Source organism: Hippocampus guttulatus, chromosome 13, assembly GCF_054856545.1.
Source record: "Hippocampus guttulatus isolate MCC_2025c chromosome 13, RoL_Hgut_1.0, whole genome shotgun sequence".
Taxonomy (NCBI): domain Eukaryota; kingdom Metazoa; phylum Chordata; class Actinopteri; order Syngnathiformes; family Syngnathidae; genus Hippocampus; species Hippocampus guttulatus.
Window position 1 is genome coordinate 6,773,999 of NC_141273.1, and position 27,976 is coordinate 6,801,974.

At 45.4% G+C, this 27,976-nt stretch overlaps 1 protein-coding gene across 2 annotated transcripts in view; it reads left to right on the plus strand.

Moving 5' to 3' along the window:
* Positions 1-147: 147 nt before the first annotated feature.
* LOC147196125 (uncharacterized) overlaps positions 148-27,976 on the plus strand; it is a 38,341-nt gene continuing 10,512 nt past the window's right edge. The window contains exons 1-2 of one of the 2 annotated variants that reach the window (XM_086127630.1): positions 148-417; positions 19,417-19,729. In XM_086127630.1, the coding sequence (XP_085983756.1) occupies positions 19,441-19,729 (289 nt within the window). In that variant the 5' untranslated portion in view covers positions 148-417; positions 19,417-19,440. Of the gene's footprint in view, positions 418-2,137; positions 2,237-19,416; positions 19,730-27,976 lie in introns of those variants that run through there. The other variant, XM_086127629.1, reaches the window with a different exon arrangement.

The window sequence follows — 27,976 nt, forward strand, 5'->3', positions numbered from 1 at the left end:
TAGCTTTCCAGCTACGGTTTATGTATTTTTCCATGTTAGCCACTAGGTGTCGTTCTCACACAGATCGCGTGGTCGCATCCACACCTGAGCAACAGCCGGCCAGCCTCCTGCAGGTGGGCCGGTACATGTTCACCCGAGCGCCACCTCGTCGAGCCATTCTCCCTCCGCGGCCCGGCGGGGCGTCCTCAGACGGCTGACAGCTGGGATACAAATACTTGAGTTGACCCCCGACGAAGCGCGTCGACACGCGAATCCAGTGTAGCTTCCTGATTCTTTCCTTTTGCAAAGAAATGTCTCACCTGAAGCTTGCCTGCTCGGGACGCTGAAAAGTTTTTGTACTCATAGTGGAAAGAAAGGCTGCAAATGGAGAGGGGCTGAGGGGACGTCAAGCCACCCGGACCATAAAAGTTTAACAAGGTATAGGCATCTTCTTTGTCGTCAATTACGAGGAGAATTTCAGTTTCGCTGCGTCACACGGCAATGGAAATGTTACACATGATTTCCTGTTCTTGGAACTAATTTGTTTCTTACAAAAAAAAAAATCACAAATGTTTGACTGAAACCTCGTTTAAATCGGTTTTACCATGGTAGCTCAGGTGGTGACGCTCAAACACAAAAGTGTAATGTGAGAAATTGATTCAGGTTGAGTCGAGGCATGTATGGGAAAAAAGTAGGTGTGGGACATTTGCTCAGCTTAGCCTTGAGGGATCCTAAGTAAAGGTAATTTAAGACCTGTCGCGTTTCTCCCAGCCGCGGAGCTCATGACAATGAAGGCTATTGTGTTGTTTCCCATCACTGGTTTGCCTTGACAGCGTGGAGCTCACACACATGGTTTAACCTATTCACTGACGTGTGCGTGTGTAAAGTAACAAAGTACAAATACTGAGTTACTTTACCGAAGTATATATTTTTTCAGATGACTGCACTTGGGTATTTGCATTTTCTAAATGTGAATTCCCCACCTTGAAAAACAGATAGGTGTACTTTCCCCCGGTTATTTTGACAAAATACATCTGATACTTTTGTTATCTGGATAAGACAAAGCCATGAAAGCAATGTAAACAGGCAGGATCTTGATTGGTTGAAGGATTTGGCTTTTGTAATGTGGAAAAAACAGGGACAGGAGCGACATTGATGAAGGAGAACCAGGCAGTGTTAACGATGATGATGATTGGGAGATGCAAGATATTCCCTACCAGTGGTCTGATTTAAGATCATATTTTATATTGTTGGCTACAAGACCTTTTTGTATTGGATGCGTTGTGTTTGTGACAGACTAAAAACACAAGCTTCTGGCACTCTAAATATTGTTGACTCAAAAATATATTAACTAAATTAGCATTTTCCGTTGTTAAAAATATTGGCCAAGCTATGGGAAAATGTTTTATTGTTATCATAAAATCCATAGCTTTCACAAGCTAGCTTGTTTTTCTTCTCTGTGTAAGCCCTCAAGCGAGTTAATAAAATAGGGAAACTTTTTTTGTGTGCAGAGAAGTCCTTTTACATATACTGTATGTATCCATTAATTTTTTTATTTATTTTACCCAATTACACCCGTTTATCAAAATGGGCATTTTGCAGCAAAAAATACATTTCTGATTTGTCTTCAAGTACATTTCAAAGTCTGCCTATTCTGCTTTTACTTGGTTAACCTGCTTTTACCATTTTTTTAAAGCACATGTACGGGTACTTCTACTTAAATAATGAGTGGGAGTACTTTTCCACTGCTTGTGATTGTGTGTATGTGTTTACATCATAATGCTGTTGTATGCTGTACGAATTGTTATATGCTGTACGGATTCCTACTTGATTAACCTGACAGAGATAACTTCCCATGCTTGTCTGATACCTCTCTGAACTTTGAAATTTGAAAGTTGAGGTCCTAATCCAATCACCCCCACTAAAATCCAAAAGAAAAACAAACTACCAACAGTTCAGTCACACAGGAAGGAAAAGCCTTTGTGTTTTAGCTTGTGCACTTGCAGCTTTAGGTGAGGCTGAGGCAGAGCCATTTGTTTAGAGAGGGTGTGCCGCATACTGGTGCTCCTTCCCTTGCACCCTGCCATGCTGGGACATGCATGTACGTACCCATGGAGATTACAGGTGAATTATGTAATCACCGCAGGCACATTAGATGCTTTGGCTTGAAACAGAGATACACAGTATAAAGTTTGAGACAAGACTGTAACACAGACGTGCCGACTGGGGAGAAGACAGAAACATGGTACCTGCTGAGGTGAAAGCTTTTTTTCTTCTTTGCCCGAATGGTTCAGGAGATGTTTAGGGGAACAACTATGGGGGTGTTACAGTTGGTAAACACTTATGATCATGTGTTTGGATGTAGATTAAGTGTGTGTTTGCTTCAGCTTGGAAAGAAACTCAAGACTGAAGAGTGACACTGTTGATCAATAGGCTTAGCTGATGAGTAACTCATCGGTGGCTTCTTATCGCAAACAATATTTGGCATACACAAACATGGGTAGGCGTTACAAAATTTTGTGCTTAAAATTATTTTACATTCTTCATTTGACGGTAGATTGGAGGAACTTTATTTTGAGGGCTTTATTCAGAAGTGGTGTACATGCGTTAAAAACAACATGGACGAATGAGAGGATTTTTCAGGAAATGCAGGCATGGCCCGACTATCGAATGTCTCTAAAAGATTCGAATGACTTCTGGTGTCAGTGAGGTACGACTGAACAGTTGATTCATTTCAAATCAACACCGCTGTTTAGACGAATGCAATTTTCATATTGCAAAACTACAATTTGTAACCCCCAGCCAGAAAAAAAACAAAACACTGACGATGTTTACATTTGGTCAATAACACTTTTAAAACCTGACTATTGGCAGTATTCAGGCTTGCAAGGCCACTCAAACACACCCGAATACATGAATATGCTATTATACGGGTTTTTGAAAACCCGAATGACCCCCGGATTACTCCTTTTCCTGAACATTGGGTCATATAATCACGATTGGGTTACCTCCTTTGAGCGGGATATTAGTTTGTGCGCTGCACATGTTCTATCATATTTGTAAGGAATCTTTAGGTCTTTTTAGTCCAGGAAGTAAGTGTATGCGCAGCCTCCCGCTTACTTGCTATAATTCACCTAACCTGAATACATTGATTTCTCTGCGGCATTTTCACGTTATTATTGGTGGAAATGTTGAATGTAACAGGCGTAAATTATGTCTATTTGCGTCACAACGTTGTCTGTTCGCCCGTTTAAATTGTAGCATTTTAATGCGGGAGTAACTCTGTCCACTCACGCATGTCAACAGGTTATCCCAAATATTTCCGAAACCGGAATTTTGACCTTAACCTAAATATTGACTTCATTTAAATGTAGTCACTGTTTCATTTCAGTTCATAGGCTTTATTCTTTATGTATATATGTATGCATGTGTGTGTGTGTGTGTGTGTGTTTGTTTGTTTGTTTATTTATTTTGTTATTTCTTTCTTTCCAATTATTTACTAGATGAGTTCAGTGCTTCAGAAGTGGAGTCCAAAGGTTTATAGATCATAGTTAGATGAAACATAAAAAATGGAATTCATTAAACCCACAGATTTGTGTGCATTATTATCCTAATCTGACTTGTGATTGACTGATTTATGTTTACGTCACATGTGTTTGATAGAATTTTATGAAGTTGTCATAGTGAACACTTAAGACTGAAAGATGGTGTTCAAAGCAGTAATTGAAGTTGACATTTCGATTTCTCCAACAAGCATCAAGCAAGCAAAACTGAAAGTAAAACTTGCGAAAGTGTTTGTCCATCATGGCGTGAGTGACTTTAAGTTTGGCTGCACACTTGAGTGGATATTGGCCGCCACAAGAAGTAAATAAAACTGTTGAGTACATTTTTTAAACGGGTGCCCGATGAAAACGCATATTAATTGATGCCCATTGAAATGCAAAAGGTGGGGCTGTGTAATCCCCCCCCCCCCAAAAAAAATATTCAAAAAGCAATCAGTGATAAACCTCCAGTATGCATTTTCCACAAAAATGGGGGTTGCCCCCCCAAAAAGAAAAAAACCACAAGAAAAACAAACAAATGAAATTTAAAGTTGGGGGGAAAAAAAGGTGAATCTGCAAGTGCCAAACAGCAAGTTTACGAGGTCCATTATAGTAGAAGAAACATGTTTATATTCGCACACACACACACACTAAAACAAGCACACTAAGAATTCTAACAACAAATTTACACTAATTTGAAATTTAACCATTGCTCTGTATTGAATGTAAAGTCAAAGGTACAAAAGTAATACTTTGAATGGTACCAAGCTAATGTAGAGTGGAACCTCGAAGGGTCAACACAATCTGTGCTGGATATACTCCACAATAGTTTTTTAATAATTTCCAAATCGTTTTTTTCCAAGGTAAATAATCGAAATAGAAATGATCTGTCCCAGGGCAAAACTGCTGATATTCTGTAAAAAAAAGAAAAATCATAAAGATTACAGGGACTGAAGTAAGAGACTTCTAAACTTGAAAAAGTCACCATTAGGACGTAAACGCAAAGCACGCAGTTTTAATTTTAATGACGCATGGAAATAGAATTTGTTTTTAACACACCATACGGATTGCAAAAAACACAATTACACACATCTTAAAAAAAAAAGTTAAGCGCCATAAAATGTAAACGCGAAACAAGTCTCTAACTTGGCTAGCAAGCGATAACGCGTCTGGTGAGGGCTGAGTCTCAATGCTTTGAATGTAAATCTCTCAACACCTCTTGTGGAACCTAGTCCTTTAGGTATTAACAGCCATTGTAATTAACGGTGTGGCAAAAACCAAGAAAATCGACGTGGATAACGTTTGATGAAGGAGAAACTATGTAACAGTTCATGTTAGCAAACAGTTATCTGCTCATGAGTCATGGCCCCGCCGCTATCCTTTGACTTGTTGCGGCATGTGGCTAGTCTCTCTCACTCATGTGCATGAGGGGATGTGAGGCGTGGAAGTGAGGGATGCAATCAGGTGGTGAAAGGGAGCATTGGGTGGTGGTGTGGAGTGGTGGTGTGGGGTGTGGGGGGGGGGGGTGGCAGAGACGGTGGGAGGGTGCAAGCAAATTTGGCCAGAAGAGTCCTTGGTGGGTAATTATCAATCTCTTAGGAATGCAGCCTGTTCTCATTGTAGACATGCTGCTGCATGGCTACAGTGGCCTCGCGGCACGGCAACTTGCATTACCATCTGAATCTCAGTCAGCTCATTCGTGTCACTTTGTCTTCTTTATTTATGCTAGTATAGACTTACCTCTCCGCATTCTCTATGCCTGATACTTTATCCCTGGACTTTGCTTCAGACAAAGTCAGATAATATCAGTCTTGTTGTATGATGCTGTCTGGAATCAACTTGCAGGAGACTTGAAATTAAAGTGTCATTTAATATCTTTGTCAGTTATTCAACTAGATATACTGATTGCTAATAAAAAGCACATTTTAGCTGTTGAATGAATGCTAGGAGAATATTCTATGTACTTTAACACACCAAGACAATGAGCACATTCAGGCAAGAGCTGCTGTGAGCCATCGCTCACACCCTCAAACTTACAAGCAGAGTCGTTGAAGTCACACCCTACCAGGCCCCGCCTCTTAAAGGCACATACATCTAACAGATGGTACCTTATTTAAACTATTTTCTATATCTTGCGGTATTTTGTGTGTTCTAATGTGCTCACAAAGTGTTTTGGAAAAAAATGTGTTTTCATTCATTCATTTTCCGATCCGCTGATCCTCACAAGGGTCGCAGGGGGTGCTGGAGCCTATCCCAGCTGCCTTCGGTGAGTAGGCGGGTACACCCTGAACTGGTAGCCAGCCTATCGGAGGGCACAGATAGACAAATAACCATTCACACTCACAATCACACCCAGGCACAATTTTAGAGTGTTCAATTAAACTTTGGTGCATGTTTTCGGAAACCGGAGTACCCGGAGAACACCCACACAGGCACGGGAAGAATATCAAAACTCCACACAGAACTATTGTAACCAAACTATTAGAACTGACTGCTGTAAATGTATTGTGATTCAGTGACTGGTTTGGTCTAAAATGTGATCATTGATTTCCCAAGTAAAAGCAGATGTTTACAACTGATGTATTTTGATTAAACACATAATGTAATCAGTGTGCTTTAAATAACGCAATCAGACTGGTTTAACCTTTTCAGGGACAGCGTTTACTGCAGTGGACAACTAATCATGTTATCAGGTTACAGGGTGCATGAAAGAGTTAAGTGGGATGACATAAATCAGAGAACATTTGATAGGCTGAAATCAGTGGATTCCCATGACTGTAAACAATTAAGAGATGATCAAAATAGTTGACAATTAATTGATTATTTTTGACACCTTGTCTGTATATTGTGGATTTTCAAATAGTTTAGATGGATAGATATTTTAGAATTTATCTCTTGCAATATATGCGGGTTCTATGGCTAATCCACCAGGTAGCATTATTCTGCTCAATACAACACTGGCATTAAAGCAGGACTTTGGAGAATGAGTCACCCATATATATTCATCCATCCATCCATCCATCCATCCATCCATCTTCTACCGCTTATCCGGGGCCGGGTCGCGGGGGCAACAGCTTTAGCAGGGAAGCCCAGACTTCCCTCTCCCTAGCTACTTCTTCCAGCTCTCCCCGGGGGATCCCGAGGCGTTCCCAGGCCAGCTGGGTGACATAGTCACTCCAGCGTGTCCTGGGTCTTCCTCGGGGTCTCCTCCCGGTGGGACATGCCCGGAACACCTCACCAGGGAGGCGTTCGGGAGGCATCCGAATCAGATGCCCAAGCCACCTCATCTGGCTCCTCTCGATGTGGAGGAGAAGCGGCTCGACTCTGAGGCCCTCCCGGATGACCGAGCTTCTCACCTTATCTCCAAGGGAGAGCCCGGACACCCTGCGGAGAAAACTCATTTCGGCCGCTTGTATCCGGGATCTCGTTCTTTCGGTCACGACCCATAGCTCGTGACCATAGATGAGGGTTAGAACGTAGATCGACCGGTAAATTGAGAGCTTCGCCCTTTGGCTCAGCTCCTTCTTCACCACGACAGACCGATACAACGTCCGCATCACAGCAGACGCTGCACCGATCCGCCTGTCGATCTCTCGCTCCCTTCTGCCCTCACTCGTGAACAAGACCCCAAGATACTTAAACTCCTCCACTTGGGGCAAGATCTCTCCCCCGACTCGGAGGGGGCACTCCACCCTTTTCCGACTGAGGACCATGGTTTCAGATTTGGAGGTGCTGATTTTCATCCCAACCGCTTCACACTCGGCTGCGAAACGCTCCAGTGAGAGTTGGAGAGCACTGTTTGAAGGAGCCAACAGCACCACATCATCTGCAAAAAGCAGGGATGCAATACTGAGGCCACCAAAACGGACCCCTCAACGCTTCGGCTGCGCCTAGAAATTCTGTCCATAAAGATTATGAACAGAATCGGCGACAAAGGGCAGCCTTGGCGGAGTCCTACCCTCACTGGAAACGATTCCGACTTACTGCCGGCAATGCGAACCAAACTCTGACATCGGTGGTAAAGTGACCGAATAGCCCGTATCAGGGGGTTCGGTACCCCATACCCACAAAGCACCCCCCACAGAACTCCCCGAGGGACACGGTCAAACGCCTTCTCCAAGTCCACAAAACACATGTAGACTGGTTGGGCGAATTCCCACATACCCTCGAGGACCCTGCTAAGGGTGTAGAGCTGGTCCACTGTTCCACGGCCGGGACGAAAACCACACTGCTCCTCCTCAATCTGAGGCTCGACTTCCTGACGGACCCTCCTCGCCAGCACCCCTGAATAGACCTTACCAGGGAGGCTGAGGAGTGTGATCCCTCTGTAGTTGGAACACACCCTCCGGTCCCCCTTTTTAAAAAGAGGGACTACCACCCCGGTCTGCCAATCCAGAGGCACTCTCCCCGTTGATCACGCGATGTTGCAGAGGCGTGTCAACCAGGACAGCCCCACAACATCCAGAGCCTTGAGGAACTCCGGGCGGATCTCATCCACCCCTGGGGCCTTGCCACCGAGGAGCTTTTTAACCACATCGGTGACTTCAACCACAGAGATAGGAGAGCCCACCTCAGGGTCCTCAGACTCTGCTTCCTCCAAGGAAGACGTGTTGGTGGAGTTGAGGAGGTCTTCGAAGTACTCTGCCCACCGGTTCACAACGTCCCGAGTCGAAGTCAGCAGTGCCCCATCCCCACTGTACACAGTGTTAGTGGTGCACTGCTTCCCCCTCCTGAGACGTCGGATGGTGGACCAGAATTTCCTCGAAGCCGTCCGGAAGTCGGCTTCCATGGCCTCACCGAACTCTTCCCACGCTCGGGTTGTTGCCTCGGCGACCACCGAAGCTGCGTTCCGCTTGGCCAGTCGATACCCGTCAGCTGCCTCTGGGGTCCCACAGGCCATAAAGGCTCGATAGGACTCCTTCTTCAGCTTGACGGCATCCCTTACTGCTGGTGTCCACCAGCGAGTACGAGGGTTGCCGCCACGACAGGCACCAACCACCTTACGGCCACAACTCAGATTGGCCGCCTCAACAATAGAGGCACGGAACATGGTCCACTCGGACTTAATGTCCTCCGTCTCCCCCGGAACATGGGAAAAGCTCTGTCGGAGGTGGGAGTTGAAACTCCTTCTGACAGGGGATTCCGCCAGACGCTCCCAACAAACCCTCACAATACGTTTGGGTCTGCCAGGACGGACCGGCATCTTCCCCCACCATCGGAGCCTACTCACCACAAGGTGGTGATCAGTTGATAGCTCCGCCCCTCTCTTCACCCGAGTGTCCAAAACATGCGGTAGCAAATCCGATGATACAACCACAAGGTCGATCATCGAACTACGGCCCAGGGTGTCCTGGTGCCAAGTGCACATATGGACACCCTTATGTTTGAACAAGGTGTTCGTTATGGACAGTCCGTGACGAGCACAGAAGTCCAATAACAAAACACCACTCGAGTTCTGATCGGGGGGGCCGTTCCTCCCAATCACGCCCCTCCAGGTCTCACTGTCATTGCCCACGTGAGCATTGAAGTCCCCCAGTAGAACAAGGGAGTCCCCAGCAGGAGTACTCTCCAGCACACCCTCCAAGGACTCCAAAAAGGGTGGGTATGCTGAGCTGCTGTTTGGTGCATATGCACAAACAACAGTCAGGACCCGTCCCCCCACCCGAAGGCGGAGGGAAGCAACCCTCTCGTCTACCGGTGTGAACCCCAATGTACAGGCACTGAGCCGGGGGGCAATGAGCATGCCCACACCTGCTCTGCGCCTCTCACCATGAGCAACTCCAGAGTGGAAGAGAGTCCAACCCCTCTCGAGAGAACTAGTACCAGAACCCAGGCTGTGTGTGGAGGCAAGTCCGACTATATCCAGTCGGAACTTCCCTTGCCTCACACACCAGCTCGGGCTCCTTCCCTGCCAGAGAGGTGACATTCCATGTCCCAAGAGCTAGCTTCTGCAGCCGAGGATCGGACCGCCAGGGTCCCCGCCTTTGGCTGCCGCCCAGCTCGCATTGCACCCGACCCCTTTGACCCCTCCCACGGGTGGTGAGACCATGAGAAGGGGGACCCACGTTGCCTCTTCGGGCTGAGCCCGGCCGGGCCCCATGGGTGTAGGCCCGGCCGCTAGGCGCTCGCCAACGAGCCCCACCTCCAGGCCTGGCTCCAGAGGGGGGCCCCGGTGACCCGCGTCCGGGCAAGGGAAACTGAGTGCCATCGATTTTATTTATCATAAGGGGCTTTGTGAGCCGTGCTTTGTCTGGTCCCTCACCTAGGACCTGTTTGCCATGGGTGACCCTGCCAGGGGCATAAAGCCCCAGACAACTTAGCTCCTAGGATCATTGGGACACACAAACCCCTCCACCACGGTAAGGTGACGGCTCACGGAGAGGCCATATATATTAATATATTTAAATAGAATCAATAGATTTTAAGGAAGCGTAATATGTTGACCACTGTAATTGACATGGCATACCAATACAGAACTTATTTTGACCACTTTGGCCAACAAACGTTAACATAAAAAAAATTATGTTCCTTTGTTCGTATAAACATTGTAGTTCTAACCCCCCCCCCCCCCCCAAAAAATGAACACTTTCCTCACATTTAAGCTTCCTGAAAATACCTGTTTCAGTATGGTTTGAACTCTTGAATCAGTATTCCACATTAGCTAGCTTGTTCACCCTGAGCTCCATCTGATTTTCACGTGCTGGTATTGTAAACTCCACGAGAGTAACACTACTTGTGTCTTAGTCGTGAGTGCAGTTTTTATCCAGTTTGTGTTTTCACGGTGTACACCTCCATGTGAAGTTCTATCCTCAAAACGGTTGTGTCGATGTTACAAGTGTGCACGTGCTACATAGAAACGCCACAAAGCAAAGGTAAACAGCTGCTTGTTTGGTGAAGGAAGACGGGGAAACAACCCAAAACGAACTGCTTTTTAAGGACCTTTATAATGTGTTATTTCCCCCTTGCAGATACTGACTAACGATATCCAGCTGATCACTGATTGCTATGCTGGGCCACGTGAGGCACCGCAGCGTCGAGATGTGAACGTCCTCGTGGTTATACTGAGCTCGTTCTAGTCCAAACAAAGCTGGCTGCCTGTATGTTCTTCCACGCCCTCTTGGCAGTCCACAGCAATCAGTCTGTCTGCCAGCCCCACTCCCAAAATGGACCTTCACGTTAGCTAAAGTTCGAAGACAGATTTTTTTTCATCAATGGGTATTTTTAAAAAATGTTTTTAAAAAAATCTCAATCATTGTTGCGTTTGGACTAATTTTCGGACTATAAATTGCATTTTTTTATTTTCATAGTTTGGCTTGTCCTGAGATTTGCAGAATACTCAGGTGCGACTTGTTTGTATTAAAATTAGAACTCAGAATCGCACAGAAAATTCCCATTACTAAATTCCCGTGTTGAAAGCAGCTCCCGTTAGAAAAGAAACATCTGCTTCTGTTTTTCTTTTTACTGTCATTTGAAATGGCTTGCCTTAACTACAATTCTATCAACGAATTTCGGTTGGATTTAAAACTTTCACATCTAGCAAAAGAAACTTTTTTTTTTCATGGCTTCACTAAAATCCCACGTTGCATTGTGGACAAAGGTAGAATTCTTGTTGGTTGTTGCAATGGTAAATGTTATGCAATTTATGTAGTGTGGGTTGATTATCTTTTGTGTTGAATTTTAAAAAAAAAAGCTCTCACTAATATATAAAATCCGATTTAATAATTGATTATTGAAATAATCCTCAGTGTCAGTCCTAAGAAAAGTCTGTATAAAAGCAACACTAGCCACCTTGGTCAAACTTGACACCCTCCTTAGTCAATATATTGAGCGGTTAAATTTACTGTACTGAGGAGAAGTCTTAGGTTTGTTGTTTTAGTGATGCTATAATGTAATAATGTATGCGGATTTTCACACAGTAGAAACACAAACCGTAGACAAAACAAAACAAAATTAGATGAGTCATTGTTTCTTAGAGAGATGGTGCTACAATGATTCAGGGTGGTGGATCATTTCATTGATGCCATTGTGACTCAAACGGTGAAGAGAAGTTAGCAGGCCCTTTATGAGACAGAATACTTCAAACACAGTATCTTAACAAGACCCTTTTCAGTCATTTTAAACATAATATGTGAACAAAAGGCATAGGGCCGTATATGTTCTTTAAAAAACCTGGAGAACCCAAGAACCGTTTTCTTCTTTGGAAAATGATGAATTTTACATTAAATGACTGCTATATGTTCACTGAACACCAAAATATATGTTTTTTCAAATATTTAGTGCTTTAATCCTAATTTAGGCTGATGGGCCAAATTTGACCCTTTGGTGCTTAAGGGTAGCATTTGAGTAGCAGAATTTATATGGGCCAAATTTCCAGGGTTAAAATTTGCACATTCGGTGACCACGGCCTTGATGTCAGTGCCCGCTCAGATGCTTTTGAAATCCTTAAAGAGGATCACATCGGTTGTAGGTTCCGTTTGAAGCTACTTAGTTTCCGTGCGTGTTTAGCGAGAGACATTAAAACAACCGAATTCAGTACAGTTGAAGCTATAGCATCTTGTGGCTTGATTCCCACTGAAAAAAATGCTGGCAAATTCATAAGCGCAATTTGAAGCTCACTTCTCACCACACACTTTTTTTTAAGGATTTTGAATCATTTTAAAGCTCACTTTTCAATTATTATTTTTTTTAGGATTTTGAATAACAAGCTGTTCATACAAAAAAAGTGGCTCCCCCTTTCTCTTGTTCTTCAACATATGAAGACAGAAATGCCATATAGTGATATGTCCCTCCAGATTTGTCTTATTCTCTCCATGTTCCATTGTACTTCGATACAGTTTCATGCAGTTGCCATTGCTTTGTGTTTCGTTCACTCTCCTCACCTGGGTTCATAAAACCAGAGTACACACAGCTTTGCACTGGAATGCATGTCCTCAAGCTTCTGAATGGGCAACTCTTGACAGCCAACACCTACCAATTCCTAATATGAGCACTTTTGCTGTTTGTTTCAAGACAGTGTGTGAACAATTATGAGTTCTCATTCAATTCTTCCATTCAAATTTCAGGTTTTGGTCAGATAGAAAACCGTGATCAATATGAATAATTTATGACCTGTACAAGTCAATTAATGAAACTTGGTTTCATCAGGCCATGACATGTTTTATTGGGAAATTTGGGTGTGGGAATTTTTTGGACATATATTTGGGTCTCACAAAACCCCTTATGACAGACAAAATCGATGGCACTCAGTTTCCCTTGCCCGGACGCGGGTCACCGGGGCCCCCCTCTGGAGCCAGGCCTGGAGGTGGGGCTCGTTGGCGAGCGCCTGGTGGCCGGGCCTACACCCATGGGGCCCGGCCGGGCTCAGCCCGAAGAGGCAACGTGGGTCCTCCTTCTCATGGTCTCACCACCCGTGGGAGGGGTCAAAGGGGTCGGGTGCAATGCGAGCTGGGCGGCAGCCAAAGGCGGGGACCCTGGCGGTCCGATCCTCGGCTGCAGAAGCTAGCTCTTGGGACATGGAATGTCACCTCTCTGGCAGGGAAGGAGCCCGAGCTGGTGTGTGAGGTAGAGAAGTTCCGACTGGATATAGTCGGACTTGCCTCCACACACAGCCTGGGTTCTGGTACTAGTTCTCTCGAGAGGGGTTGGACTCTCTTCCACTCTGGAGTTGCTCATGGTGAGAGGCGCAGAGCAGGTGTGGGCATACTCATTGCACCCCGGCTCAGTGCCTGTACATTGGGGTTCACACCGGTAGACGAGAGGGTTGCTTCCCTCCGCCTTCGGGTGGGGGGACGGGTCCTGACTGTTGTTTGTGCATATGCACCAAACGGCAGCTCAGCATACCCACCCTTTTTGGAGTCCTTGGAGGGTGTGCTGGAGAGTACTCCTGCTGGGGACTCCCTTGTTCTGCTGGGGGACTTCAATGCTCACGTGGGCAATGACAGTGAGACCTGGAGGGGCGTGATTGGGAGGAACGGCCCCCCCGATCAGAACTCGAGTGGTGTTTTGTTATTGGACTTCTGTGCTCGTCACGGACTGTCCATAACGAACACCTTGTTCAAACATAAGGGTGTCCATATGTGCACTTGGCACCAGGACACCCTGGGCCGTAGTTCGATGATCGACCTTGTGGTTGTATCATCGGATTTGCGGCCGCATGTTTTGGACACTCGGGTGAAGAGAGGGGCGGAGCTGTCAACTGATCACCACCTGGTGGTGAGTAGGCTCCGATGGTGGGGAAAGATGCCGGTCCGTCCTGGCAGACCCAAACGTATTGTGAGGGTTTGTTGGGAGCGTCTGGCGGAATCCCCTGTCAGAAGGAGTTTCAACTCCCACCTCCGACAGAGCTTTTCCCATGTTCCGGGGGAGACGGGGGACATTGAGTCCGAGTGGACCATGTTCCGTGCCTCTATTGTTGAGGCGGCCAATCTGAGTTGTGGCCGTAAAGTGGTTGGTGCCTGTCGTGGCGGCAACCCTCGTACTCGCTGGTGGACACCAGCAGTAAGGGATGCCGTCAAGCTGAAGAAGGAGTCCTATCGAGCCTTTATGGCCTGTGGGACCCCAGAGGCAGCTGACGGGTATCGACTGGCCAAGCGGAACGCAGCTCCGGTGGTCGCCGAGGCAAAAACCCGAGCGTGGGAAGAGTTCGGTGAGGCCATGGAAGCCGACTTCCGGACGGCTTCGAGGAAATTCTGGTCCACCATCCGACGTCTCAGGAGGGGGAAGCAGTGCACCACTAACACTGTGTACAGTGGGGATGGGGCACTGCTGACTTCGACTCGGGACGTTGTGAACCGGTGGGCAGAGTACTTCGAAGACCTCCTCAACTCCACCAACACGTCTTCCTTGGAGGAAGCAGAGTCTGAGGACCCTGAGGTGGGCTCTCCTATCTCTGTGGTTGAAGTCACCGATGTGGTTAAAAAGCTCCTCGGTGGCAGGGCCCCAGGGGTGGATGAGATCCGCCCGGAGTTCCTCAGGGCTCTGGATGTTGTGGGGCTGTCCTGGTTGACACGCCTCTGCAACATCGCGTGGTCAACGGGGAGAGTGCCTCTGGATTGGCAGACCGGGGTGGTAGTCCCTCTTTTTAAAAAGGGGGACCGGAGGGTGTGTTCCAACTACAGAGGGATCACACTCCTCAGCCTCCCTTGTAAGGTCTATTCAGGGGTGCTGGAGAGGAGGGTCCGTCAGGAAGTCGAGCCTCAGATTGAGGAGGAGCAGTGTGGTTTTCGTCCCGGCCGTGGAACAGTGGACCAGCTCTACACCCTTAGCAGGGTCCTCGAGGGTATGTGGGAATTCGCCCAACCAGTCTACATGTGTTTTGTGGACTTGGAGAAGGCGTTTGACCGTGTCCCTCGGGGAGTTCTGTGGGGGGTGCTTCGTGGGTATGGGGTACCGAACCCCCTGATACGGGCTATTCGGTCACTATACCACCGATGTCAGAGTTTGGTTCGCATTGCCGGCAGTAAGTCGGAATCGTTTCCAGTGAGGGTAGGACTCCGCCAAGGCTGCCCTTTGTCGCCGATTCTGTTCATAATCTTTATGGACAGAATTTCTAGGCGCAGCCGAAGCGTTGAGGGCGTCCGTTTTGGTGGCCTCAGTATTGCATCCCTGCTTTTTGCAGATGATGTGGTGCTGTTGGCTCCTTCAAACAGGGCTCTCCAACTCTCACTGGAGCGTTTCGCAGCCGAGTGTGAAGCGGTTGGGATGAAAATCAGCACCTCCAAATCTGAAACCATGGTCCTCAGTCGGAAAAGGGTGGAGTGCCCCCTCCGGGTCGGGGAGGAGATCTTGCCCCAAGTGGAGGAGTTCAAGTATCTTGGGGTCTTGTTCACGAGTGGGGGCAGGAGGGAGCGGGAGATCGACAGGCGGATCGGTGCAGCGTCTGCTGTGATGCGGACGTTGTATCGGTCTGTCGTGGTGAAGAAGGAGCTGAGCCGAAGGGCGAAGCTCTCAATTTACCGGTCGATCTACGTTCCAACCCTCATCTATGGTCACGAGCTATGGGTCGTGACCGAAAGAACGAGATCCCGGATACAAGCGGCCGAAATGAGTTTTCTCCGCAGGGTGTCCGGGCTCTCCCTTAGAGATAAGGTGAGAAGCTCGGTCATCCGGGAGGGGCTCAGAGTCGAGCCGCTTCTCCTCCACATCGAGAGGAGCCAGATGAGGTGGCTTGGGCATCTGATTCGGATGCCTCCTGAACGCCTCCCTGGTGAGGTGTTCCGGGCATGTCCCACTGGGAGGAGACCCCGAGGAAGACCCAGGACACGCTGGAGTGACTATGTCACCCAGCTGGCCTGGGAACGCCTCGGGATCCCCCGGGGAGAGCTGGAAGAAGTAGCTAGGGAGAGGGAAGTCTGGGCTTCCCTGCTAAAGCTGTTGCCCCCGCGACCCGGCCCCGGATAAGCGGTAGAAGATGGATGGATGGATGGATATTTGGAGTAAACAAAACACTGCTCATGACTTCAAGAACGAGATACTTATAGTGAAGCATGAAGGTGGCCGCATCATGCTTTCCAGCTAGCTCCTCACGCCTCCCACCAGAAATTCCATCAAGGGCACAAGGAGAATGACAGAGGAGTGCGGCAGGAAGTAGCAGAAATGTTTCAGGGAAATGAGACTATTGCTCTTTGATCTCTTCATTTCATGGTGGCATCTCCGAAAGATTGAAGCTTGTCACGAATTAACACGGACCATATAACGGACTAAATATCAGCACCCTCACGGCTGAAGCCAGAGGGCAGACATCTTACGTTGCTACTGTTATTGGCAACTTCTGATCAGTTTTTGTTGAAAATATTGTTATCAGTACATGCTTAATGCAAGGATCCCTGTTTGGAGTAATGAGAGACTTCACTGTTTGCATTGACCATTCAAAGTACATGGCAGTATTGTGAATCGCGAGCACACTGAAAAATAAATGTGTTGGATTCACAGTTTTTTTTTCGTCAAGTGTTTGTACAAAATACAATCATCTGGATCCAGGTACAATTGTTAAGTATATGTTTAGTCTACATAAAAACGGTGGAGGTGCGGCCTCCGTTTATTTTGAGTTTAAATGGGATTGGTTAATTTGGAACAAATCCACACTTGTGCAACCACATTTTCTCAGTTATTGATTTTAACCTCCCCTCACAAAGACTGAAAGTAATTTTAAATTGAGTTGTATAGGTCACGTTAATTTAATTGTTTTTTTTTTATAGCCCAAAATTATATTTGACCAGTGGTGCATAAACTACTAGATAGACATCTACTGCATAGTACCAACACATCGTTTCAGGGTGCTATCAGTGTCTCCTCTCCAGAGCGATAGTCTAACGTCCATTTTGAAGGGTATGTAAACAGCATGTTGGAACACACAAGGACTCGAAAAACCACAGGTTGTGTTCGTCTTGTGTGATGTACATGCATGAATAATCTTGGACTGTGGCTGAATTTTCGTGATAAAATCGGATGAGTTGCGATGTAGGGGGTGCTCGCGAATGATTCTCTCTACAATGAAGACTGCGCCGTTAAGATTTTGAACATTTTGTCTGGCTTGCTTGGGTAAACCTCTCCACTCGGTGTACTCTAAAAGGTTCTCATCCATTTCATGGGGTTGACAGTTTTATTTTTAGTGCGTGATTCTTCTTTGAATGCGTTTGCGAGACTAATACTTGGAGGCTTTTAAGTGTAACCGTGGAAATAGTTGTGTGAGTCATTGGGTGGTCCTTTTTGCCACAGCTTACTACAGAGGAACTATTCTGGTTCCTCTTAGGAGAAAATAATCGGGAAGTTTGTGGCGCTCACAGCCGGTCCTGAGCTGTAAACAATGGAACCAGCCCGTCTCCAAGGAGAAGCGTCTGATTTTTGATCCAATACACATAGAGTGGTCTTAGTCCAGGGGTGTCAAAATCATTTCACATGGTGGGCCACAAACGGCCCCAGTAGATGTCAAGTGGGCCGGACCATTAAAATGATACCATACTTTGCTATAAATAACCAAAACAACATGTCTTTCCTTTGTTTTGGTATAAAGAAGCACAAGAACATTAGGAAAATGTTGAAATTTAATGAACATATCTTTTACAAAACATTTCATGAAGCACCGTACATTTCCTTCGACAAATGGGCAATTTACTTTTATCATTCACAAATATGCATTGCAACTGATCCCAAAAATATAGTAATGCACTTTAAGATTAAACAAGATTTATAAAGAAAGGAAGTTTTAAACCATTTACACGTGCATATAAAATCTAAATGTAATCCCTGCCTACACCTTACAAACTAAGGAGAGTGCTATTAAATGTGTAAATGTGAGAGTGCCATTGATAGCGTGTGCTGTCATGGGTCTGTGTCAGTGACGGACTGAGGCTGCTGTTGTCTTCTTCTCTGATCAAAACAGTGTCCCCGAGCGGATACTCAATGAATTGCACCTTATTCAAATATTAATTCTGTGTCTTTTATGCATTTTTTTCACTTTTAAATTATCCTGTGGGCCTGATTGACCCTCCTTGTGGGCCGGTTCCGGCCCGCGGGCCGTATGTTTGACACCACATGCCTTAGCCAAAGGTAAATGACTGAGCCACAGAAACATGGGGACCGGTGCAGCGAGGAAGACATGGTCATTTTGTCTCATAAAGATGTCTGCATCGTCTTTTCAAAGGCCTTTCACTAAGACTTCCTCAAATTCTACATGCTCCAGTCAAGCTGAGCTCAGCCACGTGGAAATAACACACTTCTCAACACCCAACAACCTGAAGCTCAGCATGCGTTGCCGTGTGCATATATTTTTGTGTGGATCGCCCGGTAACCGAGAGACCAGATCTACATTTAACTTTCATGGTATTTCAAGGCATATTCCCTCCCCTGTTCCCACCATTTCCCACAGTGACTTTGGCAAGATGTGTTAGCTAAAATGTTAATTTGCCCAAAACGTTCCTCATGTTGCATCCAAATGGGTTCTGATGTTTATTCTGTATGTCTGCTTTGACAACCGGAGTTTATTTGGAAATGTTTCCTTTCAGTGTGATTCACACCAAAGGACACAAACATTCCCTCCGTTCTACTGTTCAGCATGCTGAAATTAGTTTTGGTGGGGGTGGCGGCGCAGGGGGAGGGTGACCACGCTCGACTGCGTAGCGTGAGCCAACAACAATTGAGCAACTGATCTTGACAAATCAAGCCAGGATTTATGATTCTTTCATACCCAACCTCATCAGGGTTTTTCCTTCCTTGCTTGCTTACATGATCTTACCGCTGTCGTTGGGGAAGCACATTCTTACTTTTATCCTGTGAGTGGTAGATAAATATCCAATAAAGTATGCGGCTGGAAGACGCCCAGCCAATGCTGCAGATTCCCAGGAGGAGCGGCAGCTTAGCAAGGTGAAGGAAGGAGGACGAGGGAGGGTGATGAGCTCATGGAGAAAGATGAAAGGGCAGATACGATTGAGAATAACCTGAAAAGTTCTCTGAGATGAACGTTGATGCACAACAGGGATTGTTTATGTTCCCGCTTTGGGCTTCATCGCGTGTAGTTGTGCCTGTGTGTTGTGTAGCTGTGTGCGCGCTGTGGGGTGCGGCTTTGTGAGTTATGACTCTGTGTTGTGGAATGAAGGGAGCGGTGCCAGGCCTTTCTTTGCAGAACTGTGAAGTTTGGTTTCGAGGCTGCGGAGGGGACCGAGTTTAGCTGCCATGTGGCCGACTCGGTGAGTCGTGCCCACAGAGTTGCACAAACACACGTAGGCACACAAATGGACCCGAGGCTTCAAACTTGTTTATCGTTGAGAATCCGCCACTGTCACACTCGCTCCTTTTGTGGCGTATCCAGGAAAGCTTTAAAATGTATCTACCAGACACCGAGGAACAACACAAGCATTGTTGAATAAGCCATTCGTTTTTTTGTGCGTGTCTGTTTCAGGGCTCAAATCCAGCAAGTGTTGGGATGTCCAACCGAGACTCCCTGGGTTTTGGGGAGCTGATTCCCCACGATGTGGTTGAGATCTTTGCCCAAGAGAAGCATCATAAAAAGGGGAGGAAAAAGCGCAGTCACTCCCTGGGCCGGGCCTTGGGTTGGCTAAAGGGCAAGAAGAGGAAGAATCTCGACGCCAATGCGCAGAACCCCGGTCTCGGCCCCGCGTTGGACTTGGCTTTGGACGGACACGTGGCCGCGCATCTCGGCGGGAACAAGGGAGGACACAAGTCAGGAAGACATACCCAAGGAAACAGTCATGGTAAGAAGCCCTCGCAACTTCTATCATTCGCTTTCTGCAAGCAAGTTTTGGCCTCGTCTTTATGCAATTTAATTTTCATAAATTAAAGCACAACCTCCGGAGCAGAACCCGATTGGTTCTGAGATGCTGGTTGACTGCCGGTACAACAAACAAAATAAGATTTTAACAAAACACAATGTGGCAATGGTGCAATGGAAAAGGAATTCGTGCTGTGGATATGCTTCATGAAAGTCGCTGAAGTGACTCGAGTAAACCACAAGTAAATCAAGTATTTTCCCTCAAAGTTGAGAATGAGTTTCTCCACGTCACTGGTGTACATTCTTCTCGCATTCGTCTTCTCGTGTAAACCCTTGTTTTGGCTTGTCCTTGTCAACAACAAGCCAAAGAAAAAGCACAACACTCGTATGGCGTAAATTCATATCGAGGGCAGCTCGTGTTTCAAAGTGCAACTTTTTAGGCTTATCCCCCCCCCCCCCCCCAATTTGATTTGAATAAACGTGAACATTTAAAACAAAATCAGTCTTGAAAGCTGCCCAAGACTGTTCTAATGTAATCAGCCATTTTTGTGTTTTTTTTTTTTAGTTCAGCCCTTCTAGAATGTAATACGAATTTGGAAGCTTTTTTTTTTTTTCCTGACTCATTTGAATTTGGGCTGAAGATTTGTTCATGTCCCGGGAATGCACCTCAATCATGCAAAATTCAATAGCTGCCTGCCAATGTTGGCATTCCAAAACACTTTGACTGCATCACCACATGCAGTTTGGAATATCTTCGTAAGGCAATCGTGTGTACGCACATGTATATAAATCGATTCGAGTTTTGTGTTGACACAAAGCAATACTTACAAATGTTGCAACTCCACCGCAACATTTGCGATAAGTTAAAGGAAACCTGTGGAATATCTTGCTCCTTCGCCCCGGGGCCTACATGTTTGTTCGCTGGAAGACTGTTTGAAGACTTCCTCCTCGCCGGCTGACCTTTCGGTCTGCTTTTTTTTCTGTTGTCGTCTCTCCCGTTCTTTGATACAATCACCGACTTACCTGGTGTGTTTCACCACCGAGTGCTGCACTCAGACTCTGTGAATCGGGGCTTTTTCAGACATCAGGTCACCCTCGCACAGCCGTCGGAAGGCGGTTTAAACACCCACACGCTTTGAACGGCGTAAGGTATTCACACTCACCTGCAAAAAAGTGACTTTTCCCAGAGGTGCGCTCAGGAGTTCTTGTCTGAGCTTGCACATGCCTGCGACACAACCCCAAACCAGTTTTCTCTTTGCAGTCTGCGCAACCAGTTGCGAACTACACATTCCGTTTTGTCGACAACAAAATGGCATGCTTTAAGTTTTTGCTAAATTTAACACGGTCGTTACTCAAACGCCTTTTTCACAGGTATAATCAGAAGAGAAAATATCAGACACGGAGGCAGTACTTTTTGCAAATGAGGCAGCTCTCGCAAGAACACAAAAGTACTGCTTGTTTTGAGCCGTTTTTATCCACGGTCTTCTGGCAGCAAGCACTCTTGTAGTTTTGCCTGATTACACTCCAGACGAGAGAGAGAGTCCGCCCGCTACGCTCAATGCTAGGTCTCAAAGTGTGAACCCAAAACCTGAGTAGGGTGGGTGTCAGGGGATTTCCACAAAGTCCAAAATAATGTCGGCTCACACAGATGTTTCATTTCCACCACTGTTAAATAAGAACACACGTCCAGACATAACACTACTTAAAAATCGAGAATGGAAACCTAGAATACATGGCTTGTTGTTTGTCTTTTCTAAGATTGATATCTTTCTCAAGGTTGTTGAGAGATTGTTTCGAATATACTTGTGGATCTAATAATGTGTCTGGCGAGTGCAGGCACCTCGTTTTGCTGTATATAGTGCTCCGTGTGGTTCATTGCGACCGCAAGGAAAAGCTGAAGGTTTTGGGAAAAAAAAGTCAACTCGGCTGGAGATAAGGAGATATCGTTTTGCAAGCCCTGCTTGCAGGTCAACCATGCAAGCAGGGCCGAGTTGATTCCCTTGTTTGCACAATTGACTGCCAAAATGTATTGTGTCAATGAAGCATGTGGAGTTGCTCTTAGTTTGCCCTTACCAGAGATTACCAGAGAGGACTTGTCTGTGACTCTTTCATGCATTTTGCTTTACATACAATGAAACCTCTCAAGTCAGCCACAATCTATTCTGTGATTGATTTCCACGTTGCTTTTCTTTGGAAAACAATTTTGTTATCGTAAATAATGCAAACACAACAGCAAAGAAGGAAAACTACGAGGGGTGTGCATCTTTCCAATAAAAACCAGATTCAGTACATATCTCACGATACTTGGGGTGCGATACGATTCAAAGACGGGACATTTTAAAGCGGAACACCTCAGATCGGTTCGATTTGGTGGGATTACCGCTCAATTATATAAGGTATGGCTCACTTTGAGAGGATGTTGCGGTTAGTTTCATGTTGAAAGTAGACCATTAATTTACTGTAGGAATGCCAGTACCATAAATTTGTCAAAAGACGATTTGATACGAACCTTAACACCCGGGGTGCAATACGATAAAAGGACGTCATATTTTTAAAGTAAAACGATTTGGTTAGTTTGTGCTTTCCAATTAAAATTGTTATTGGGGGCGGCCCGGTGGTCGACTGGTTAGCGCGTCGGCCTCAAAGTGCAGAGGTGCAGCGTTCGATTCGGGCTCCGGCCTTACAGTGTGGAGTTTGCATGTTCTCCCCGTGCCTGCGTGGGTTTTCTCCGGGCAGTCCGGTTTCCTCCCACATTCCAAAAACATGCGTGGCATGTTAATGGAACACTCAGAATTGTCCAAAATTGTCGTGTGAGCACAGATGGTTGTATGTCTCCGTGTGCCCTGTGATTGGTTGGCAACCGGTTCAGGGTGTCCCCCGCCTACTGCCCGAAGACAGCTGGGATAGGCTCCAGCACGCCCGGCGACCCTAGTGAGGATAAGCGGATCGGAAAATGGACGGATGGAAATCGTTTTTTGTTACACCTCTAAAAACTATTACTGCAAGACTGGCAGATGCGTAGAGGAGAGAGAAGAGGAAAGATGTTATTTGTTGGCAAGTTTATTGGATTACTAGCCCATTATCCTGTCTGCTATTTACGTTAGGATACGCTTGCTAAAATTAATTGGTGTAGTTATGTTATTTCTTGTTTTGCTGATAATGTACTCAGCAGCCTAACCCATTTCCAGTTTCATTTGTGATCATTGCTCTGTTATGTCTCTGCGGACTGGCGCAACCCTTAGCAATGAGCAGTTTGTGTACAAAAAGTTGCTATTGGCAACAAGCACAGTCAACTCCCTTCTGTGTGTTTTCTGTGAGTAACCTTCAGGGGCAGGACTCGCTGGACTGTAGCACGCTGGCACAGAGAATTAGATCCCCCCCCCACATGAGCTTGTGATGATGATGCGCACCGATGCCAGAAAGGGGCCTCCTGGTCACTCAATGCCTGGCACCGAGCCAGTTCATTAAAAAGCTGTGCCAGCACTGTTACACTGACGGAGGAACAAGAGGTTTTGTTTTTCCTGACCTCTCACAATTCCTCCTCTTTGAGAAACTGGCACCCATTAAGGATCACTATGTGGCAACGACACCAACACCTGAGAATCACTTTGGTTACAGCCTTCATGTTACAATTACAACCACAGAGAGCGAAATAAGATTTGTCAGGGACTTTTGCCACTTAATTCATGACACAAGATACAAATCTGACTGTTTACCCTTTTATTATTTGCAAAAAACTAGACCCCCCCCCCCCATCCCTTGCCCCCAAAGGAAGTTATGTTTTTTATTGCATGCTTGTTAATTAGCATCAGGATTAGGCATGAATGACTTCACCAAGTCTTTTCGGAGTGGATGGAATTAAACACAAATCATTTATATCACTACACTTTGAACCTGCTCCAGAAAATAAAGTGCGAAAGTTATTTTGTGCTTTTATTATTCGTTATTATTAGTATTATACATACTACTTTAACATTGAGGTAGGTCCAGTCTTGTTTGGACATCCTGGTTTTACGCCAACGGAAGGGGAATATTGGCTGACTTGAAATCATATTCGTACATTTTATATACACTTGCACAGACGTAACAAATTATTTAGAAAGGTTATGTCAAACAAATTTGCCCCCGAGTTGTTATGCTTTCGGTGGTAGCACTCGATGTCGCAAGGGTTTGTGACCCCTGATCTAGATGATGCATCCAAAGTTGTCTGACCTTTCACCTTTTTTCGGAATGGGTTTTTTTTTTCTGTAAACAAGGTCGGTGGAATTTGAACAGCACAGTGGCTGGGCTGGAGTGATAGATAACCTCTGACCTTTTGGATCTTTTAGTCTTATTGGCATCGTCTTCCTTGCTAACCGACTTGTGTATGCATTTCAACTTCAGTGAAGTTGAAATCAATCAGATTCTTTTGTGCAAGGAAGCAGTTTCATGAATAGTTAGAAGGAGCAATCCCGTTAATTATATAATTGTACATCGCACATGTGTATGCAGCTGTGTGCGACAGAGCGTGCTGTAGACTGTTTAGAAAGTGGATTATTTCTAGTTCTTTTGAGTTCTCTATTAACAGTGGTAGTTATCGCGAAGAAGTGGCTGTCAGATTAACGACATAGGTACTGTCCGCACGCGTAATTTTGCTTGCATGCACACACGGACACACCTGTGCATGACCAAACTTGCAGTGGCATTTTTTCTTCAAACTTAATTTCCTGTCATTTTATGTATTTATATTATGCATGATGCTCGTTATGAATGACTGGCAATGAGCGGTTTCCTTCCAGTAATTGCATGACACATGTGCGTGCATGTGCATGAACCGTCGCAAACAGTCAAGCGCTCCTCTTGTAAGTGTGTCAGAGGCCGGGAAGTTTGCTGATTACGAGTGCATAACAAAACTAGGCAAATGGACCTAAGATGTCATTTGGGCCCAAGCACAGTTGGGATGAGGTAAGCGGATGATGGTCGGGGTCATGGACTCCTCTCCAGATATACATCAACAGGTCACCTGTTTTCCCCAAAGGCCCCTTCTAAGATTCCGCACATGCCTGACCTTTATGAAGCCATTTGTTGGAAGGAGGAGGATATAAGGAGCCTTGGTGTGATCGTTCGGATTGCAACATATGGCCAGGATATACAAAGGTGTGACACCGTCGCTACTGTTGCAAGTACAGGTTTTTCAGCTCCAGCGTCAGCTTTGTGTAAAATAGCAGTTTTAGCTGTGAGATGGCGGACAAGGAAATGAAACCCTGGCTTTCTTTGGGGAAGTGAAAGAAGCAGCCACATAGAGGTGCAAGAGGCACTTGTCAGGCGGATAGCTTTTGTCGAGGGGTTACGATGTGATCTCTCCAATTTGTTTGCCTTTAGCCACCAAGCGGTAAATGTTTGCTTCATCTCAGTATGGTCAACAATTCTTCTTGCAACAAACAACAAAAATGTGGTGGAGCGCCAACACTTGCGTGGACAATACAATAGAAAAAGAAACATTTTACATGATTCATAATTAAACCTCAGCACTGAAACAACAATGCCGTTTTTTAGTAGGTGGAGCCTATGCCAACAATATTGCTCAATTTATTATTTTTTTTCTGGGCACATTCCAAATCATTTGTTGCTAGGCAGAATTTATGTCGCAGAATCATCTGTTTCCCAAAGCCCCAATGAAGACTGGCTAATACAAATGCGAGTTGATGGAAATGATCCGTTCCAATGTTAAGCTTTCCCCGTCATAAACCTTTATGATTACTCTCACTGTTCTCAAACGTGTCATTGTTATCTGTGACAATGACATAACAAGGACAGACAGACGAACTGGTTTGATTCACTGTCTTCCCTTCATTATGGAAAGTGACCAAAAACATTTTTAGGATGCATTCGTTTCAGGGAGGTGTACTCTGAGTTGACGTTTAAGACGCCCGGGCTCAAAAGGAGTTTCTCACAAGTTGGTTTGCAACGTGCATGTGTGTTGTGATGACACTCGCCCATGTAATGAGTGGTTCTTTAGCTTGACTACCTGATGTACCTGATAAGTGGTACTTATATATGACAACAGGCATTTGCAGGTATCTATGGGGATTTTATTTTAGTTGAGGTCATGTGACCCCAACTGAATGGCTTTTGTGACCTGCTTTATTTTATTTTATTTTTTAAAGACTTTTTGTGAAAGTGAGACTGATAGGATGCTAAGGGTGCATATCATAATTATACCACACACAGAGACACACAAATGTTTTGGTTTGGTTTTTTTTTCCCCCCTCGCGATCGACTTGAGACCAGTCCCCAAGCTACCGGTCGATCGCGATCAACGTATCGGGCACCCCTGTGCTACAGTGTGACTATTGTCGAGAAAGAAAAATGTTGCAGTGTAGTGAGTACACACACAGACTGATAAGTGTGTCTTTAGTGAGTCATGCAGAGTAAACGCAGGGTTGAATGAGTGCTTTAGAACTACAAGACAAAAGATTTAAGAGTTGGACTCCATAGTATGGACGATAACTTGGCACTCTCACACAGGAGGTTTTGGTAAAACAAAGGTGCTGGTTGTTTCCTGTCCGAGCACATAGTGTTCTGTCAAGGTCAGGAGCCCACAGCGATAAACTCACACTCTTCTGATATTCCGATGACTCAGTCTTCCTTAAACATGTCTCTCAACTCACTCCATTACAGCGTGGCACACAACATCAAATCCAGTTTTATTGCCTGTCATACCATACAGTAAGAGTCTGTAAAGCTGCACTTAAACTCGCACTAGCAGGCCTTGATAGTTTACATTCTCCTGCATGACCTTTAATGGAACCTGGTTCCTCGCTGATGTCTGATGACTGTCAGAAAGGGTTTGATTATACGATAACGATAACCGTCACCTTACAAAATGTATAATAGCAAATAGAAATAATACCGTGTCTAAAAGAGTCCACAGCAGGCTTGTTCAATGGCACGCACATGACTCTTTGCAATGTGCTGTCATATACTCCACTAAAGCAACTGTCACGTTTCCCAATCGAAATGAACAGAATTCAACCTTGTATATGGGAGCAAATGCAAAATGGGATAAAGTTAGAATGCTTAAAAAAAAAACAAAAAAACATGTGCATGCAGTGAAGGACAGGAACGGGAGGGTAAGTCTTGCCCAAGCCTGGCACGGTTTGAATGGCCTTGTGTGAGTACGTCCTTAGGGGCCTTTTCTACTAGACTGTTTAGCTGAAAATAGTTTAAATGGTTGTTGTTTAGATGGTTTAAGTGACCACATAATTCTTGCAGCCTCAGAAAGCTAAATGCTCAAAGCTAGATTCTGCAAAATAGAGTGTGTATGTATACGAAGTGTTCACTCCTAGGTATATTTTGGTAAAGTATAAAAGGCCCAAAATTTGGCTAAATCTGAAAGGAAATTAAAAATGGCAAACTTCTTTTTGAATTGGTTCATGTAGGGGCACAATCACTATTGCTATTCAGGTAATATGGGCCTCCCTTAAACCTGTCTGGAGTTGAGTGGCAATCATCATCTGGTTTCTCAGGGCATTTTTCACATTGTAGCGGTCATTAGCATGGGATGTGGCCAATGGATGTCCACTTCTACATCTGTCTGTGACTCTTCCAATATCTCTCTTGCAACCTGCTGATGATACTGTGACACTCTAAGCTCAGCGGCCACTTCCGTCTGAGAACGTCCTGTTTAAAGCATCACAATGGCAAGGTACTGTTGATCCATTGTTAGGTGTCGTCTTGGTCTCATGATGTCAAAATGTGAACAGTGTGATGAGGACGACTGTTTAAACACTAGCTCTAATTGAAGCAGGACATTTATTGATCACTTCAAAGGGTCATATATCTGTTGTGAATTTTGTCATTAAGCTCCTCGTTAGAGAAAGCAACTTGTGCAAAAAGTACTGAAACATTTAACAGTCGGACATGCGCATTCAAAAAGTTCACATTAAGTTCACCTTGAATGCATTTTAGGCTCGTCCTGAAGTTTCACTTGAAAGTCAAATATCCCTAAAAGTATGACCCCTGTAAATGTGCAAAAAAGAGCCAAAACTGGACTTTCAAAAATTCATAGCTCACTTTTTGTTCATTTTCAATTATGACTGCAATGGACTTTTTTGTACATCTTGGGGTGTTACATGTGTCTGACAATTTTTGTAGGTGTTGGTCAAACGTACTGGGATTTTTTTTACACTCTGAGCCATTTTGTTTCATGACAACTCTAAAATATCAAATTTTTCATCAGGGCTGATGA